Source organism: Lipophrys pholis (assembly GCF_963383615.2).
Source record: "Lipophrys pholis genome assembly, chromosome: 18".
NCBI lineage: Eukaryota > Metazoa > Chordata > Actinopteri > Blenniiformes > Blenniidae > Lipophrys > Lipophrys pholis.
In genome coordinates, this window is record NC_137646.1 from 20320147 (window position 1) to 20338974 (window position 18828).

Below are 18828 nucleotides of genomic sequence, written 5' to 3' on the forward strand. Positions count from 1 at the left end.
AGATTAACCTAATGGATGGACGAACTGACTACAGTGCTTACTGTTAAACACTGGATCACTTCACTCAAATATCAGACCGGGCTAAGCAACATAGAGAAAAGTCCAGCTGCTAAAGCTTCCCGCCGTTTGAAAACATAATAAGTTTGTGGCTCATTTTTTTGACTCGACTAGGTGAGTGACTAGAGTTCACTGAGATGCATTGACTCGTTTCAAGACTCTGCATCTAGAAAATCATTTCGGTCACTTTTTCATGGACCAAACTGTGTTGTTTTTTTTTCCCCATTTAGAAATATGTGAGCTCATCAGAGACAGGTTCTATTTTTTTTAGGCTCTCGGTGCAATGGTTAGTTCAGCATGACAACAGCATGAAGGCCTTTTAAAAAGAACAAATAAAACGAGGTGTTGGATGGAGTACTGCAGACAGCTTGGAGCAACCAACGATTTGAATGTCATAAAGCCAATAATGTAATAACTTGCCAGGAGTGTAAAAATAGCAAAAGATTGTTAAAACCATAATTGAGAGTGCTGCGTCGTATGTTTTCCCTCAAAGAGGGAATATGACGACGGTGCAGTCAAGACGACCAGGTGAAATCTACTCGTGGGACGTGTAGGATGATGAACATAAACCAGTGAAGATTACACGAATAATAGAAAATACTTTACTGCAGAATTCAAAGCTTGTTGCTCTCATGTTGGCATTATGTTGAAAACAGCAGAGCAGCAGGTCTCCCCCGCTGCGGCTGCACGGATCATTTTTTAAATGCGGCTTTACAAACCGGAATGAAAAAGTATTTGTGAAAAATCAAAATTCACTCCTTTCTCCAACCAAACGAGCATCGGGTCAAAGTCTGAAATGTGAGGAATTTGCAAATGTAATCAAAATTTAAATGAGTTTCTTCTTTCTGTAGTTGCAGAAGAGCTATTCTGCTTCTGAATCGAGGTCTGCTGTGACCATCTATAATTCATGACCACTTACTTTTTGCTGTTCTTTAGTGTTATTGCTGCACAATGTGACATAAACAGCATTGAGGCTCTCTCTCTCTCCTCCCTTGCACCATTTTCCTCCTGCATCCTCTACACCTCACTCCATCCTTCCAACCTCTCTTTGGCTCTAATTTCAGAGAGCACAGTTGGCTTGAGTTTCCTCCCAGCTTGTGGAAAGAATCAATACCTTCTCACTTTTGTCTCCCCCCCCCCCCACTTCCTCTTCCACTAGTCCTCACATGGTTTCTCCTCTTTTCACTCTCAGTATGCTTCATCCTTTGTTCATTTCCCTCATTTTGCATTGCGCTTTACCGACTTTTGTTTCCCTTCCATCCATCCCCCTTCCCCGCTGCCTCTCAGATCACCTACTCTCCAGTTTGTTTCTCAATAACTTTGCATGCTCATTCAAGATAAATACGTATTACATTCCTTATAACCAAAAAAAAAAAAGAGTGAGAGAGGCTCTGTCCATTTCAATTTCACACTTTGAACCGGGCTCAAACTTGCAAATGCACAGGAAGACCCCCAGGCATGAGGACAAGTCTGCTGGCATGTAGATACAAGCCAAGGAGGCTGAAAATAGCAGCCATCCAATCACAAGTGCCAATGTCACCCTGACATGGAAGACGCCAGCGCTGCCTTACGCGTCCTCCATTACACAGACCACAGCAGAATCTGTTTGCTTTCTGCACACACACATGGACCGAGACCAAACTGAGACAAAGTGAGACAAAGCTGGACAAAGTGAGACGGGAGGAGGAGGAGAGCGCAGAGATTTCGGAGATGAGGGCGAGAGAACGCAGCTGTTTGATACTCATCACTGCTTAAAAACCCTCGCTCACTTTTTGTTTGTGATTACAGCTGCCACCGTCTTTTACATTGATTTATGTTTGTTTTGTTTGGTCGGCGCCGTTGCCTTACTGCAATATGCGTGTCAATCAAAGAGAGGGTGGCACCCGAGGGTGTTGCGTGAAAAATAGTTTTTCAATCGGTTATTTACTATAAATAGCTTTCAGACTCAGCAAATTCACGGCAGCCTTCATGGGCAAAGCAGGCCTACGCATGTGAAAGCTATTAGCAGGGCTCATTTGATTTGTTTTAATTTGATGTTAGTGGAAAAACACAACACATCATGAATATGACAGCAGCAATTAAACTGCACACTTCAGAGACGTCTCACTATTCTCCGCATGTAATCTGTACCTCTTCATTTATCCCACACACAATGGCATATCTTGCATTTGAATCACAGTCAAGAAATAACATGTACAGTAGCTCAGGTGGTTCCCCCACCCAGGATGTGGGGATCACAAAGACTAAAATTATATATACATTTACACTATCCCTTCATTTTCTTTTATCAGCCACTGCATTAAGTCTTTTTTTTTATATATATATATTATTAATATTGATTTCTCTCTTTGGGCTATTATGAACCTGAAACTGAGCCATCCCTCCTGAAGTTAACTGCTGGAATCTAAAATCAAAACATGCGATCAATACAGACCTATTGACTGGTAAAAGGCCCTTAGTATGGGGGCTAATGTCAACATTTATGTAATATTCATGTTACTGATAAAAGCCATTTCAGATCAAATCAACCTCAGGGTCAAAGACCTCCCAGTATTTCCAACAAAACGCAGAGAGATAGAAAAAGAAGAGAGCAAAGGGAAGTTGAAAGAGGGCAACGAAAATGAGCTGAACAGAGGACATTTTTAAACGAAGTCAAAGACAGCCACAACAAAAGAAATCCACGAGTAAACTAGAGATAGCTACAGAAGACATGGTGAAAATAAACAGTGAAAAATTAACGAACCAATCAGACCGAAACTGATGCACAGCAAATGTATTATATGGTAATTCAGTAGCCACAAACCACTTCCAAATGCGTATTTCCAGAATAAATGTTTAAATGTGCTTTCAGGGCAAAAAGCGTTGCTGGTTTAGAATTTCAAAAAGTGGCAGCACACACACACACACACACACACTCTCACAGGTTTGTTTGTGGGTCTGTGAGTAGGAATAATGTTGATAGTACAGTGACCACTTCCAGAGACGAAGCGCCGGTCTGAATTCTGGTCTCGTCTCGGAGCACGTCGTCTTTCCACTCACCGTCGCCATGGTGATTGACAGCGGGACTAATTCTGCGTTCAACTACCTCAGTGGGTTGATGGACGCCTGCGTATACACAAACGGCGCTCCGCAGAAGGACACGGCACAAGAGGCCCGAAATGCCACACAATGCAGGAGCGAAGGCTGAACTACTCTCCAATCTAGCTTTTGATGTGAACTTTGTCTTGAATACCCACAGACAGACAGTGGGCGCTATTATTTCAGGAGGCTGTCGGGCTCCAGACACTTTCATTATGTGGTCACTGAAACGCCAAACAGTCTGGACACTCACCCACAACTGGAGGGAGAAAGGCAATCCTTTCTTCTCACACATTAATATGCATCGTACAAATAAATTAATTAATAAATAAAGAAGAATCTTTTGAATGCTTGTATGTGACTGAATTAAAGAAAATGCGATGCTTGCCTTTATGATATAGTCCAAAGGATTATTTGATTTCAGTCTGGAGCTAGTTAGACATGTGGGTTGAATGCGAAATGGTAAAAAACCAAACAAAAACAGATGAGTTTTTCACAAGGATACTCCATTTCTATCAACACTAAGACAGACCATACACGGCCACCTTAAAGTTTTCACTACCTTCCTTTGTCAAGACGAGTTAATTTTACCGGCTACTTCACCTTATTATACAAACTAGTAGATGAAATATTCACAATTATTAAAACACCCCATAAGGGTAGAATGCAATGAGATTGGGCTGTGTTTAATCTCGAGTCCCTCACATGTTCATTGTATGGATTTTGCAAATGTTCATTGAAATTTTACTCCTTTTTCGTAAGATTTTGTTAAACACAAGTCATATATGTCATAGGAAAGACAAATTTTTGTGACCAAATATTCAGATATTATCGCTGTCTAAATATACAATCATATGAAATCATGTGAAACGAATTACTCATGTAGTACTTACCTTACAGTCTCATTTCTACTTCGCGCAGGTTTGATGGTAAAATGCTTTCCACGGAGCCGCCTATATCACCCTCAGAGTGTGATCAGCTTTAGTATCAACAGCCCGGGGTCTATTATGAGTTTTAACACCAGTAACAATACGGTTACCAGTGCCTTCCTCCCACTAATGGCTCCTCTATGAATATCAGGATCGACTCAACAGCTCCGTCTCCTCATTTCAATCCCTTCAAAACCGCGAGATGAAGAACTGTTTTCATTTTGTTGGGATGAGATTACGAACTGCGTGTGCAATAATAATTTTGACAAACTTTGATGAAAGTGGACATTTTATTCATGAGTAACCTTCAGTCTACTGCCGAAAGCCCGACTACTATTTTCGGTCCCACAGCCACTATTGTCAGTGTTATTTGTGCACCGACCTGGGTGTAAGCCACCGAGTGTGAAGACGGTATATTCATATTTTCTTGCTCAGCTTGCCAGGTTGCAGCGTTGTTAAGGTGGGCCCCTCGTCGTTTGCGAGCTGGCTCTGCCATGATTTGAAGACGTAGTTCTGAAAACTTTTCAATCAATCAATTTTTATACGATTCATGATTGAGTGATTGATGACAAAAATCTGTGGTTGTCAAAGTCATTTTAGTGCAGGGCCACACGCCGTTTGCTCTTAATGGGGCCGGAACAGCAGAAAAATAATTGCTCAATAAATAATTAGAACTCCAAAGTCTGAAAAGGAAATACAAGTACCTTCTCAAAACATTCCTATTCATCAAACTGCTTCCAAAAACCTACAAGGTGAAAATTTCTTAGCGCAATCAAAAACTTTTCCATCTGCAGATGATTTCGCCACTTTTTTTCAGCATAAATCATCGTCCAAGATGGATCACTTTAATGTCAATGCTATTTTGCTGGCCACAAGCAAGCAACATTGCTAATAACTAAAAAACAGTTTAGAAATTCGGAGTGGCAGATAAAAACAAACAAAAAAAAAAGACCCCATGTTAATGTCTTTGTAATTTCCACAGTGTCATCCTGCAGGCGGGCTTTAGGCCACTGAACCTTCTGTTTGACGCCCCTGCTTAAACGCTCCAATCAGGCATTTACTGAAACTCTGAGGATTTAGGGTTTTTTAAACAAGCTACAATAGGTCCAATCATCTTTAAAGTGTAAAAATACATTTTAGATTTAGAGATGGAAACTACAAAGTAAACTGCAAAGCAATACCCATGTCCTCTTTGCAAAAAAAAAAAAAAAAGGACCATATTATTACACTTTTTCAGTTTCACGATGCACATAATAAAAGTATTGAATATAGAATTTTTATTCAAGCAAAAGGAGAACAATACTTGAAGCAGACGTTTTTCATGCGTCATGTGCTCAGTGGTTAATAACAACCATAGTTAGTTTGATAACTTCTTCACATTTCTTCCAAATATGATCACTTTTCCTATAAAAGATTCACTTCCTCGGTGCGAGTGGATGGTTCTGGGAATGAGAGTCGCTCATAAAAACGGGCAAGACAAATAGCGTACTTTTTTTTCCCCATCAGACTCCTCTTACAAGAAAAATGGAGATTTTTCCAAAAACAAAGTAATCACTTGCCCACACACACATGCACACACACGTTATCCCACTGGCAAAGACAGATTTATGCACCTGACTGAGTCGGGAGCAGATTTGTGCTTTTCAGTAGCAGTTCTCTGAAGGGACACTGTTAAAAGAAAAAGAAATGCAGAGTACAAAAATGATTTCTCCCCTATTCGCCAATACAAAATCCTGCCCACGGATTTCAATTTCTTAGTCTCCATTTCTCTTCCCTCCATCTCACACTTGAAAACACCACATTACAACCTCCTGCTCTCCCCTCCTCATTCCACCCCAATGTTGAAAGAAAAAGAAAAAAAGAAGTTAATCTTACAAATAATAAAACCGAGAAGGTGAGACGGCATCAAACGTCACCTGTCAGCACACCTCACCCACTCAAGTCCCACGACTGAATTCGTAATTACAGGTGCAAGTAAAATCGCAGCCTTAAAGGAATAAAGTCGCATACAATTCTCTCATCCGATTGTCAGAAAGAGAGGAAGAACACACAATTAGTCAATTAAACATTATGTTGTTGCCTTCACATCATTAAAATGAGCCGTCCTGCATATTGAAGCAATAATTTAAACAGACAGCCTTTCCACAAACGGTTAACTGCGGTTCATTCTGCAGTTAGATGTCCTGCACAAGGCTTGTTTTGCTCTTCACACCTCCAGCTATCTTGAAACAAGTTCAAACTGCGGGAGCAGGTGAACCAAATTCATTACAGCAGCCTTGAATGCTTAGTTCTAACAGATCAGACGAGAATTTTCTCATTTGCTTGTACTCCTTCACAACAGCTACCCCTGCCAAGCGCCAGTCATATAGAAGCCTGAAAGGAGGGAAGGATCTTGCTGCCAAAATGCAACATAAAGACATCTCTAAGGCTCTCTGGAAAAAGCCCAGTGTGTGGGTGAAACCGCGCAGCGCAATATAGAATAAAAGTTGGCCATGTAGAGTATGGCCAAAGGCAAGGTCAGTGGTATTACAGTATCTGGACATAAAACCTGCATTCTCGGCCCGTCCCTTTTCGTCTCGCCTGCAGCTGGTGCAAAAAGCTGCGACAAGGCGGCCTGACACAGACAGCAGCAGTAACAGCAACTTGTGAAAAACAGCACCGACGGTTCTTTTATTTCTTTCCCAAGCCAGTTGAAGTTGGCCACTGCTGTACTTTATAGGGTTTCACTGCCTCCTCAAATGTCTGCACATTGTGGACAGATGCAATATTTGCAGGGCAGTGAAGTGTTGTGATTTTCCTATTTTCCCTTTATACATTGCCAGTGATGCATGACAGAAATAGGATGTATGGTTTCTGTGGTCTTAATTTGCTTTTCTTCGATTGCCCTGTCCTTTATCAATATTTTTCATAATCAAACGCAAAAACTAGTGTCCATTTGTTTCTTAATGCCATAAAAATAAACTTCTCAATACCAAAGGACACCTCGGGTAGAGAAAACAAGCGGAAAAACTGTGGGAAAGACTGATTTAAAACAAAATAAATACATTAACTGCGCCAGCTGCAGTCTCGCAAAAGCTCACCTAAAGCTTCAGAGATGGAATAAAATGTATTTCCAGGACAGACAGTAAATCATGAACTTGAAAAATTAACAACCCATGAAAACTTTCAGTTTAACAATGTGGAACTACTTCTTTCATAGTCCAGTAATTTTTACAGTGGGCAAATTAGCTCGTTTGAAATTCCCTCTCGTCGTTCAGCGGCATTTACACAAAACCTTTCTGGAGTGAGGCATGTTTGCGGCAGTGGGGAAAAGTAGTCGGCGGGTCAGTCACAGTGCACCGCTGAACTTTGAGAGGCTCAACTTTCTTCTGTCGTAGTTTGACGATTACGGAGGACGTGCGGCTGTTCCGCTCGTCGTAGTATGCCAAGAAGACAACGTTCAATATTCACAGCCAATCCTGCTCGGTGATCCTGCAAAAGCACCTGGTAACAAATCTGTTTTCAAACAGTAAATGTATTTTAAAGATGATTTATGCACAGCCAGGCGGAGACAAACATACCACTTTGTCTTCGCTTGTATTGACACAAGTCTCTTGGGTCAACGCTGCAACTTTGAGACGGCTAGGGTATAATAAAACATGTCAAATATAATGCCCAGTGTCTCAGGCATGTTATTTTATGTCCGCGCTGATCTGTCAGAGGATTTAGGAGCATATGTGAAGGAAAAACTCGGCATATTTGTCGACAGATGCTATCTACAATCAACACACACAACTTCCCCCCCCCCCATAGTTGAGGAAGAGAACTTCATGCCATAATGAAGGTTTCTAGCCACAATTTCTGTCAAAAAAAAAGACTAAGAGAGACGAGCAGAATGGGGTCACTTCAGCTTTACTCTTCTCCAGACTGTACGGATACATTTTCAACACACTGTGGGTGAGAAATACAAAATGTATTGGCATTGTAATTTCCTGCGATACCTATATCACATGGGTCATAAATAATTGAGGGACGTTAACACAGATCCAATCAATCAATGTTGGTACGCTGGTCAGAGCATTGAACTGTGGCCTATAAGGTCACAGATTTGACCAACATGAAGGGACAGGTTTGAAGTTCCTGAATGAATATAGCCATGACCTTTCATGTAGGGCAGGGGGGGTCGAGCACACAAGACAAAAACCAAACGGCTCATAAAAGAGTGTGTTAAAAATGACAAAGAAAGCCACTTAACTTTAACTTTCCAATCAGAGAAACGGCCGCTTCTAATTGATTCACTGGGGATTTTGCCATTTTCGGAGTGTGCATGAAATATGAGGTGAAAGATCTGTGATGCAACCGTTAAAGCGACCAACTGTTAGTGAAATAGCGTCAAATGAATTTGTGACAGTGACTGTGCAGCCATAGAAGTTTAACACGTTTAGGTTATGCAAAAAGTAATTGGATTGGATCTAGGCTTCATCAAAATACACGGGGTACTCCTACGCAAAAACCGTTGTGAAGCGTTGGAGGTTATTATGGTGGTAGCGCTCTTGTCCGGCCCACTCGAGATCAAATTGCGGCGTATTTGAAACTTGAAACGAGTCCCAAGCGAAAGCACAATCAATCAGCTAAAATTGCAAAAAAATTCCAGGATGATCACAATGTCGAGAATCCACATTCTGAAAGAACTCACAGTCCAACTATATCTATAAGCGTAGCTTGATGTCAACAAAATGACCGTTTCTGTTGCTAAAATGAGAAACATCCATTGCACTTGTTGCTGGTAGACACACAAATACTACATTCACACACAATATTTCTTTTTTTTTTTTTTTTTTTAAAAGATGGCGTCCAAAAATATTCACTACAGCTGGACAAGAGGGAGCAATTGTAAAAGCCCAATTGATCACACGCAGCACAATAATCAAATCAGCAAGCAGCGGCACAGCAAATCATTTAAAATATTAAAATCTCACACTGTTGCAGTAAATGTATCATTCATGAAACTAATCAGGATCAACTGGGACATTGAATGTGTTTGGCTAAATGAAATGTCAGGCAGAGTTTTAAAAAAAAAAAAAAAAAAAAACAAAGCCAACAACAGCATAGCAGCCAGACAATCAGAGAGAGAGAGAGAGAGAGAGAAAGAGGGGAAAAAAACAACAAAAGCGTTTCCAAACGAGTCCACAAAATCAGCTGTCTGAGCAGAAGATAACACATAGCAGCATAGTGGGCCATTTGACAATATCTCTGATTTTCTTGTGAGGTCTGCCTTGATATCCACTCTGAGCTCAAACCCTTTTTTTTTCTTTTTTTTTTTTTCTTGCCGAGAGTTGAAGTAACTTCCTGCAGCCATCTGTGTTGCCAGGCAACTTTGTTCCGGAGAACATTCTACCGGGGGAAAAAAAATGTTGTGGCGTGCAGCGAGTTCAAAAAGCGCAGCGTCTCTCTGGAAGGCTCAGACGGATGCCGCCGATAATTGAAGATGGTGATATGCATAGACGGCGAGATGAAAGACGGCGCGGTCGCTCGGCGGAGCTGCCATCGGAATCGGAGAAGAGTCGAGAAATAGCAGGTGAGTGAAGAAGGCAAAGGCGTAAAGTGCTGTGAGAAAGTATTCAACCCACTCCTGTATCTTTTATTTTTCTTCTTGCCTCATACGGAAACCCCATGCTCAAAAACAAAGTACGAGCAAAAAGGTTATCTTGTACTCAAATCACCCAAGTGGGAAAAGAGAGGGAAAAAAGAAAGTCATGGTAACAGACGGCTCTGCAACCTTTCGCAGCTTCAAGAAAACGCTTCCGATAAGAGCCTCAGATATGGCCGTGGTGGTCCTCCGGCCACACTAGTGCTTTGACAGGTTTAAGAGCGGCGGCGGCTCTTTTCAGGTCCTGCCGCAGCGTCTCATTGTGGTTCGAGTCAGAACTTTGACCAGGCCTTTTTAAAACGTCCTCCAGTGCGTCTTCTTACATCTGACCGCAGGAAAAACAATATATATATATATATTTTTTGTGCTATTCCGAGTCTGGTTTAGACGAGACGTCAGAGGAATCCTGTCATTCTCACAGTTCCGCTCGTTTCTTTGTCAGTTCGCGGGAGGGCATCGGAATTTGATGCAGAAATGAGTTTACTATTAAAGGAGTCGATTCAGCACACCGTGCTGGATGGAATTTTCTTACTGCCTCCTTTAGAAAAGCAGAGGAAAGGACATTACCACTTATGAGCATCAAATTCTTTGAATATTTTACTTCTTTGGAGAATTTGCCAATGTGCTTTTGGAGGAATGTTGGTCTTTTTCCGCTGTGGTTCACTTTTTCTTCATATGAGGAGAATGTCATACTGTGGATTTGTAAAGTCTCACATCCTCCTAAATAGCTCTGTAAAACCACCCAGACTGGTATATTTCGATCTTTGTGATCTCGGTATCGCGAGGCGAAAAACCTTCAGCCGACATCATTCCTATAGAATGCTTTCTTTAACAACTGGACCCGCAATTTAGCTCCCGTGAACTTTCTAGTTTCATTTTCTTAACAAGCCCAGTTATTATTTTTACCCATACGAGGATCAACAGTTGCCGTACTCAGGTAACCATTCATTTCCATTTCTATGAGCCTTGTATCAGAACAGAACAAACGTGAACCGAGCAGAATAGATTGGGCGAGAACAGGTTGCGATGATGATTGCTCAAAGAAAACCATTGTTTGGAGCAGCTCACAGCTGGTGTTGCACAATGAAAAAAATAATGTACAAAAGGAGAAATTAAGAGTCTGCGTGTGTGCCACTCTAAGTGACACTTTTGCTTTCTCCGCATGCACGGATGCACCAAGGCCGTTTAAATCTACTACACTTTGCCATTAAATTCCACTGAGCTGCTGATTAGAATGAAAAAGGTTTTAATCACAGTGCAAATGGAATGAATTAAGGTGTCCAAGCACACCATTCTTTTCAGGATGGAACCGGAAGGTTTTGTCTCCGCGGGCTCAGCAAAGCATGGACAACTAGTCGCTTGAGAGACGCAAATGTACCGTTTAATGGGTGTGTTTGTGTGAGGACAACAGCTCCGGCCGTGTGGCATTACACATACGCTGCAGTAATTCGGCAGTGGTTAACATTTTCTATTCTCCAGAGACTGAGTGACGCATTAAAAAAATAAATGTAGCCTTGCATCATTTTTTTTTTTTTTTTTTTTGGCTCTGCGCTATGCACAGGCTATGACAAACACACACCAGCATTAATACCAAAGTTCATCCTCAGCATTGCTTTGGGGGCTTGTTTCAATACCTGCAGAGAGAGCTGGGCTCAGCTCTGAAGTGGAAGCCTTCACTGTGGGGAATGGCTCAAAGTGAAAATGCAGTCACAGCACAAACCAGCAGGTAAATGTGTGGCGGGGGGAGGGGGGGGCAGCAGGAGAAAAGAGGCTCTAGAAATAGAAAAGTGAACAATGGGGTCCTGAGCAACTGAGGCCCCTGGTGATAACCTGCAGGTTAGATCCTTCAATCGCGTGTAGGAGTTTGTGTGTGTTGGTGCTTTTTAAGTTTGCTATCCTTTCGGGTGTCAAAACTATTTTCGGTTACTGTTGGTGCGCGGGGGCACCATCTAGACCTTCATACTTTCCTGGAACTTCAACCACTGCAGGTCTGCTGCAAATACCTGAATGTTTTGTTTTTTTTAATGCTACAAATATGTTTTTTTTTTACTTGTTTTTAACTGCATTTTTAACATGTGTATTGTACAGTGACGTTGAGTGTTGGGAAAGGTGCTGATAAATCAAATATAATATTACTATTGTTAATTGTTGTAACTGAGGATGCGGTAAAATAATTGGAATCAAGAAAGCGGACTAGTTTGTGTCTACATTTAAATGCAAATCTCTCATTGTCGCAATTGTTTTGTTTTCTTCATTATAGCCTTTTCATTAGAAAACTGAGCATGTGGCCTTAACAGGCAAAAGCAATTCTTTTAGGTATATGCAATATGCATATATAAAATACTACAGATGCATTGTGAATAGGAACTTGATTGACTTATTATTCAAGGATTTCATTTTTTTTCTGGTGGCAGTAACAGTAAATAGTCTCACACAGAGAACACATGGAAGTGGTGCAGGCTCTGGAATATGTCCTTGTACACAGCCGGAAAGCGGCGTCTACTCGAACTTGGATGCATGGCATACACGACGTCTACAGGCTGTTCTTTAAAGAGCAACATCAGTCTTGTTTCAGGGTGATAATAGGCGAAGAAAAATCGAGAGTTAAGAGTTCGCCTCTTCTGCGTCGGAACATACAGAAGCAGACAAGGTTTGTCACTCTTAGCAGATGAGCTGGGTGATGTTATTGTATGATGACTGCAACAAAAAAAAAAAAAAAAAGTCCTTGTTAAAGCAAGGTCACAGCATGAGTCTCTCAAAGTTTTTTATCTCTCAGCCTCTCTCTTGCATAACCATCAGTATCAGCAAGGTCATTTTTTTAACAAATCACCACCCTCCCCTCCCTCCTCACCCTCCTCACTTCTATCCATTCCTCAACTGGGCCATTACCTGAAAAGGCCATTTCTTGAAATCTCCTCTGAGAGATGAGGCCTGACTTCTAAGCGATGCTGTCATAGTTGAGCCAACTTGTCGGTAAAGCTAAAGCTAGACAAATGATTTTTAACAGGCTAAATGCAAGTTGAGCGTTAACATTGCAGGGAATATTTTCACTCCTTTTTAAACCGAAGCCGAGTGCACAATTGGTGACAATAATCATGAAATTGTCCTTGAGAAACGCACTCAGAGACTGTTCAAACACTCATTTTCAGAATTGCGTTCATTGTCTCCACTGTTGACATCTATTTCCACCTGTTTTCAAATTGCATTTTCATTCTCACAGTTTGCCAAAGTGCTGAAGCTCCACTCATTTTGAACCGCAGGTAGATAAGTGCATTAAAATTCCTGGGGAGGTTCCAGTTGTTGTGCAGACCAATTATAGACAGGAAAATGAATAGCGCTGGGAATTTGCTAAGACTTCCTAAACACAACCAAAAGTGCTTGAGAGTTCTTGGCAGGAAAGCTTTTGTTTTTTTGGGGTTTTTTTTTCTTTTCTTTCACTCTTTCAGCCTGCCAACTTTCTTTAACAAGTGGTCAAAGCTCGAGCACCAACACATTCAACACGCTGACACCTGCTTTGACAGCACTGAATAAGATCTATTAATGTTAAGACTGCGGCCCTGTTAATATTTTACTACACTGTATTAACTTTGAAAGCTTGATTTAAAAAAAAAAAAAAAAAAAAGAAGTAGGAGATCTGTCCTCAAGCATTTTAATGAAATGGTCTGCTAAAGCTGAACCTCGTAGATCTTTAAAAGCTGGAGAAGGAGAAAGCAGAGCTTTTGTCTGATTGTTATTGGCTGTAAAAAAAAAAAAGAACATAGAAACGTACCAGTCTGGCGAGGCTGACGGCATCCGCGTGAAGTCGATCTCTCAGATGAGGATCCAGTTGGAACGCGGGTGCAATCTCCACAACCTTCAAAATAAAAAAGATTTTATTGATACCGTCACCGTGACCGACGGCGCCGGAGTGAAAATGCAACCTGACAATGTCAGGATAACATCACAAACAATAGCTGCATAATTTATGTAAACGCTACCCGGGAGGCTCAGATGTTGATTGGCCTTTATAACTCATTTTGGCACCTTTTTTAGGGGGGTGAACTCGGGATAAATATGTGCCACTAAATTAAAATGCTAAGTTGTAATTCATTTAGGCTGGCACTGGACCTTCAAATTTGCTGTTCCCAATTCTCCATTTTTGACAAAGTGGCTGTCAAACGATTTCACTAATAATTTCTAACACTCAGGAACAGTGATTTCAACAAGACTAGTGATTAATTCGGAATATTTTGCATTCATTTTTAGCATTTCTTTTCAAAATGTTTTCAGCAGTGCAAAACAGACAAGTAGGTGTTTGGGTCGAGCGCATTTTGCCATCAATGTCAAAAAACAAGTTGATTAATACATTTAAAATGTTTTAAAACCTTAATTAAACTAATAGCAATCATCATGCAGCCAATTCAAAGATGTCTAAAAGAGCTCTGTTGAACTGAATTGTGTTAGCCATCTGGTAGTCTTTAATGGCTGTTAATCACACTGAAAAAGAAAAAAAGATATCAATACAAATCCAGATATCCTTTAATTTAATAATTATGCACGATTGAAGATTACTATTAGAGTATGTACATTGGGGCAGATATGGCGCAATAGGTTCCTATTGGGGGTAAAACCGGTTTTGATTAGTGCAGCGAGTGTGAAATAAAACCGTGAGGCTACAGGCGATCAAAACAATCAGCTGAAACATGTTAAAATGCTCCACAAAGCTGGAACACACTGCAGACCTGGCAGATAAACTACAACAAGACACACACAATAAAGCGGCCGTTTCTAATGGTGCTTGTGATGGAGCCCCCCAAAACCCCCCAAAGCTTCCTGCCACTTCTCAGCTGATTCACAGTCGGAGAGCCACGCTACCCAACAGCACTTCAGTGTGCAGTATAATTTCTTTTCATTTTACCCGTGCTTCACGTACGGTGTCTTTCAGAGTTCAATAAAAACAGAGGGAATAAATCATTTGTAGTTCCAACTGCCCCGACAATCTGCCCGACTGCTGCTCGCTTGGTTCTGTTTTGCTCCACTGGGTCAAAGAAGTCGACCTATCTACGAGAAATAACAGAAATCTTCAGGAGAAAGAGAAAGGAAAAAAACAAAAAACATGACCTTGGTCAAAGATGAAAAAAACTAAACATAAAAATCTAAAAAAAAAACTCAATTAAATTTTGTTATCAAATCTTTGGCTAACAAAAGGAGCCTCTCCAAGTATGAACAGTGTTTCCATGAAAAAAAAAACTAAAAATATCCCATCAGCGCTCTTCCGTCCCAAATCTATTTCAACAAGCGACTCGTCTCGTCTCCGAGATTCAAAGAGATCTTAGATTAAGGGCAAAGGCAGATTAAGTCTTGTGGAATCAAAGACCAGCAGCATTGGCATGAACACAGCCACTAATATGATTATCATCTATAATTTGATTAAACAAAAATGAAGAAAGTGATGAAAACAGACGATTCACACTGCTCTGAGGTGACAATGGGTAATGAAATTTTACACGTTAATCAGCTTCCTCTGATGAAGGCATTGTTATATCAAGTGACAATTAAATGACAAATATCGATTTTCCCTATAAAAGCCTATTTTTTGTGTGTTATTCAGACAATCAGGTGAGGCTTTAATGGCTCATTTCCATTCAATAACAATCCACGGAATTCAGGTGAAAAAAATAAATATGCCTGGCTATAATGAATTGAGTGACTTCAAACACTTGTGTTCAAATAAATAAATATTGCTGATCCGAGTTGATTTGGTGGAGGATTATGTGGTTAGTGCCATTGCTGCTTCCACACAGCATCAGCAGTGGCTAATTCTTATTGAAATCTCCTCACCCCCTGCTGTGTGGAGTATTCAGTGATACTCAAAACCACCTGTGTCACCACAACCATTGTAAAACACAATCATCTTATTTATTGTTCAGTCGCTCAATTAGTGTGTTTGTGCAAATAAAATTGCAGTCTTTTTTTCTTTTTTTTTTTTATGTTTGTATATCCAGCAGACGGCGGTGCTGGCAGGTGGGATTTCTGTTCTTGACCTTTGTTTCATGCCCACCCACCATTACCACCCACTCCATGCTAATCTATGTAATGCAGAACAAATGCCACGGAGATAATCTTAAATAAATTCAGGCATTAAGTTGGGTTGGATGAATTTTAAAGCAAGGACTTCACCTTTTGGTGCCTCCGCTGAATGGAGCAGTCTCTCTCGTAGAGGTGGATGACATTACCATATTTATCGCCTGAGGGGAGACAAAGAGAGAAGTAGGTGAGGAGACGACAGAGGGAGGAACAAAAGGAAATTATGAGATAAGCTGGAGTGTGAAGGAAGCGAAGCGGTTGCGTAACGTGGATGCGTTCAAGTACAAGAGAAATTACAGAAACCCTCTATTCCTAGATTCACTGTGGGGCAAGTTCGATGGACAATTTATAGCAGCGCCGAAAAGAATACGATTTAAAAAAGCAGGAATGTAGGATAACTCTCATGTTTGTGTTGCAACTCTTCTTTTTTTTTTTTACTTTATCTTTTAACAGTGTAAGCAGTAAGATGCTCACAACAACAGGAGGATATGAAAGTGGTCTGCGGTGTCTGTAAAAGGTGGAAGACGTCCCGTTCACATTGACACAGGCATCCCAGAAGTTGCAGTAGTTTCGTCAATACAAAGAAGCGCTGTGAACAGTGAGAGAGAGAGACTGGTCGGCATGCTGGCTTATGAACTGAAGGCCACCACGGGCCACTCGATGCGTAATGATAAACCACAGCTTGAACCAAAAAACACAATCGAATGCAACAACTAAATACTCGGTTAACTATTTTCAACCTCTCTTCGTGACGCTTTTGTTCGATTTTACAGCCAAAGAGTAAAATTCAAATCCCCAAATAATCTTCATGTTGCACTTTTTGTTGGTTAGTTTTTCACCGGAGGTTCGTAAGACCAACGCCCATAAACCAGCAGCTCATTTGGCTTCAGGAAGGAAAGTAATAGTAAAAATTTAGGCCAAATCAAACAAGCGCCACATGATCAAATGGGGATTTCAAAAGCTGTAACACACATATTACTACATTATAAAACAGAAAATATTTTAAGGATGAAACAAAACTAAACCATTCTCAAATCTTCTCTTTTCAGGTAACGGCTTTGACAAGGACACCTATGCCTCGCCTGCGATGCCAGGAAGCGTCATAAATGCGGCGTTGTGTAAATGAACTTCCTGCTCTTTTCTGCCTTTCAGCCAGCGCGGGTATCTGCTCTAAACAGGTTCCAGCTGCTTTCGCACCAGCGGTGGATTTAGTACATCTGAGCACTGCTCAGTGCGTGATGACATTGTGCCTGGCTTTATGCTCAATTCTGCATCACCTTCTCCACCTGAACCAACATGAGCTCCGTCCGGTTGTCCTCGGGAGTAGCGGAGGGACAGTCGGCTAGAAGGACCTCTTTGTCTACCTTTTTTTTTTTTTTTTTTTTTTTGGAGTTGTGTTGCTTACCATGTTGTCGTTTGCCTGTTATTTTATCTTAGTTTCATGGACTCCGCTGCGTTTTACGGACAACTGGTTTGAACTGAAAGCTTAAGCTCCATCGCTCACGATTGAAGGGTGTTCAAAGTGGATTTGACAAAACATTTTCATATAAATTATACGCAAAAAGTCAAGTGAGGGAGTTCATGTTTGGTAGGTTATTTTTTAATACAACATGTCTTGACAAGGTAACGATGCCACTGGAAAGCTTAATTATTATAAAGAGCATTTAGGACAGTTTTCTTAGGAGGCACCCACATGTTCATCCCACAAATGCATGTTCCTCGAATATATGGCATCTCTTAAAAGGGAAACAGTCTTTCCAACGGAATAAAAAATGTTTGCTCTAAAGCATTGTTACAACAAAATATTCTACCCAGCACAACTGTGCTTACGTTTTGTTTGTAGTATTTAAAAGGACTTCACAGGACGCAAGCAGTGAAGTAAAGTGGAAAGGAACCAAAGCTGAAAGGATCTTGATACAGAACAAAATAAATAAATCAGATTGAAAAACAGAGATAAAAGGAGGTGATAGGGGAGAGGAGTAAAGACATGGCTGTTTGCAGGTAATTCGGAAAATTCAGTTAATGAGTCGGATGCCCTGAAGACATTAATAAATCACAGCGACCACACACACAATGCTACAGCATGGCGAAATCTGAATGCGAGACAATAACAGACCCTGCCAGACTGATATGTGTCAGATAACAAGCGTTTCCAGAGCAGGCGATCGCAGATGGACGACAAATACACAACCACTTGTGTGGTACAATCTGAGCCCAGAGTGCAGACGCGCTTCCCGTAATTGTGCGGGTAGAATTTCACGTCTGTAATGGAGTGTATGTGAAGTTGCACTGACTCTAATAAAGAACAAATAATGGCAAAGAGAATCCTCTGCGAGGCAATAAATCGTATTCATTGTTCATCCGTCTCGCTTCCTTCCGTCGCTCCGCCACTCGGGTCAATGTCTTCCATTGATATTGCCTCGTTAATGAAAGTCGGTCAATTCAAATCAACATTAAACAGACAAATCTTGGCGGGAAGGCTGAAGAGGAAGTGGTAGGCTTCACTTACCGAGGATCTGTACTTCAATGTGTCTCGGCTTTTCAATAAACTTCTCGACAAACAGAGCGCCGTTCCCAAATGCCGTCAGGGCTTCAGAGTAGGCCCGCTGGTAATTCTCCTCAAGTTCCTGACAAACAGAAGGAGAAGAAGAATCCATACATGTATGAGTTAGTGCAATGAGAGACAAGAAATCCACAGGTTTTTCAGAGCGATATGTCCCATTAGCTAAAGTCCTATCTTCCTAACCCTTGTGTTTGCTTTTCACACTGATGTGACTTTTTGTCCATGTTTTCTTTCTTTTGACAAATGTTTACACGCCCCGGAGGAGCGCAACGCTGCACGAGGATCTCGGGGAGATCACGACCAACCACACTGAAGGTCATAACTCAATCTGTGTTTGTCAGTCTGTGACATCCTGCCAGCCCATCCGGCCTCCTCTACTGGGGACAGACTGAGTCACAACCGTGGCCCCTACCCCTGAGCCCTGGGAGAGCAAACTCCGGTTCATCCCAAGCTGTCATCTCGTAGCCTCGAGAAAAGATGCTTTCGGAGGCACAACTCCCCCAATT

At 41.2% G+C, this 18828-nt stretch overlaps 1 protein-coding gene across 2 annotated transcripts in view; it reads right to left on the bottom strand.

The window, feature by feature from the left end:
* The window catches only part of pcxb (pyruvate carboxylase b), a 312252-nt gene that overhangs the window by 269897 nt on the left and 23527 nt on the right, over positions 1 to 18828 (bottom strand). For both annotated transcript variants that reach the window (XM_080486361.1, XM_080486362.1), the window contains exons 7-9: positions 18269 to 18386; positions 15853 to 15920; positions 13463 to 13546 (exon numbers count right to left, since the gene is read on the bottom strand). In XM_080486361.1, coding sequence (XP_080342487.1) covers positions 13463 to 13546; positions 15853 to 15920; positions 18269 to 18386 — 270 coding nt within the window. The remainder of the gene's footprint in view (positions 1 to 13462; positions 13547 to 15852; positions 15921 to 18268; positions 18387 to 18828) is intronic.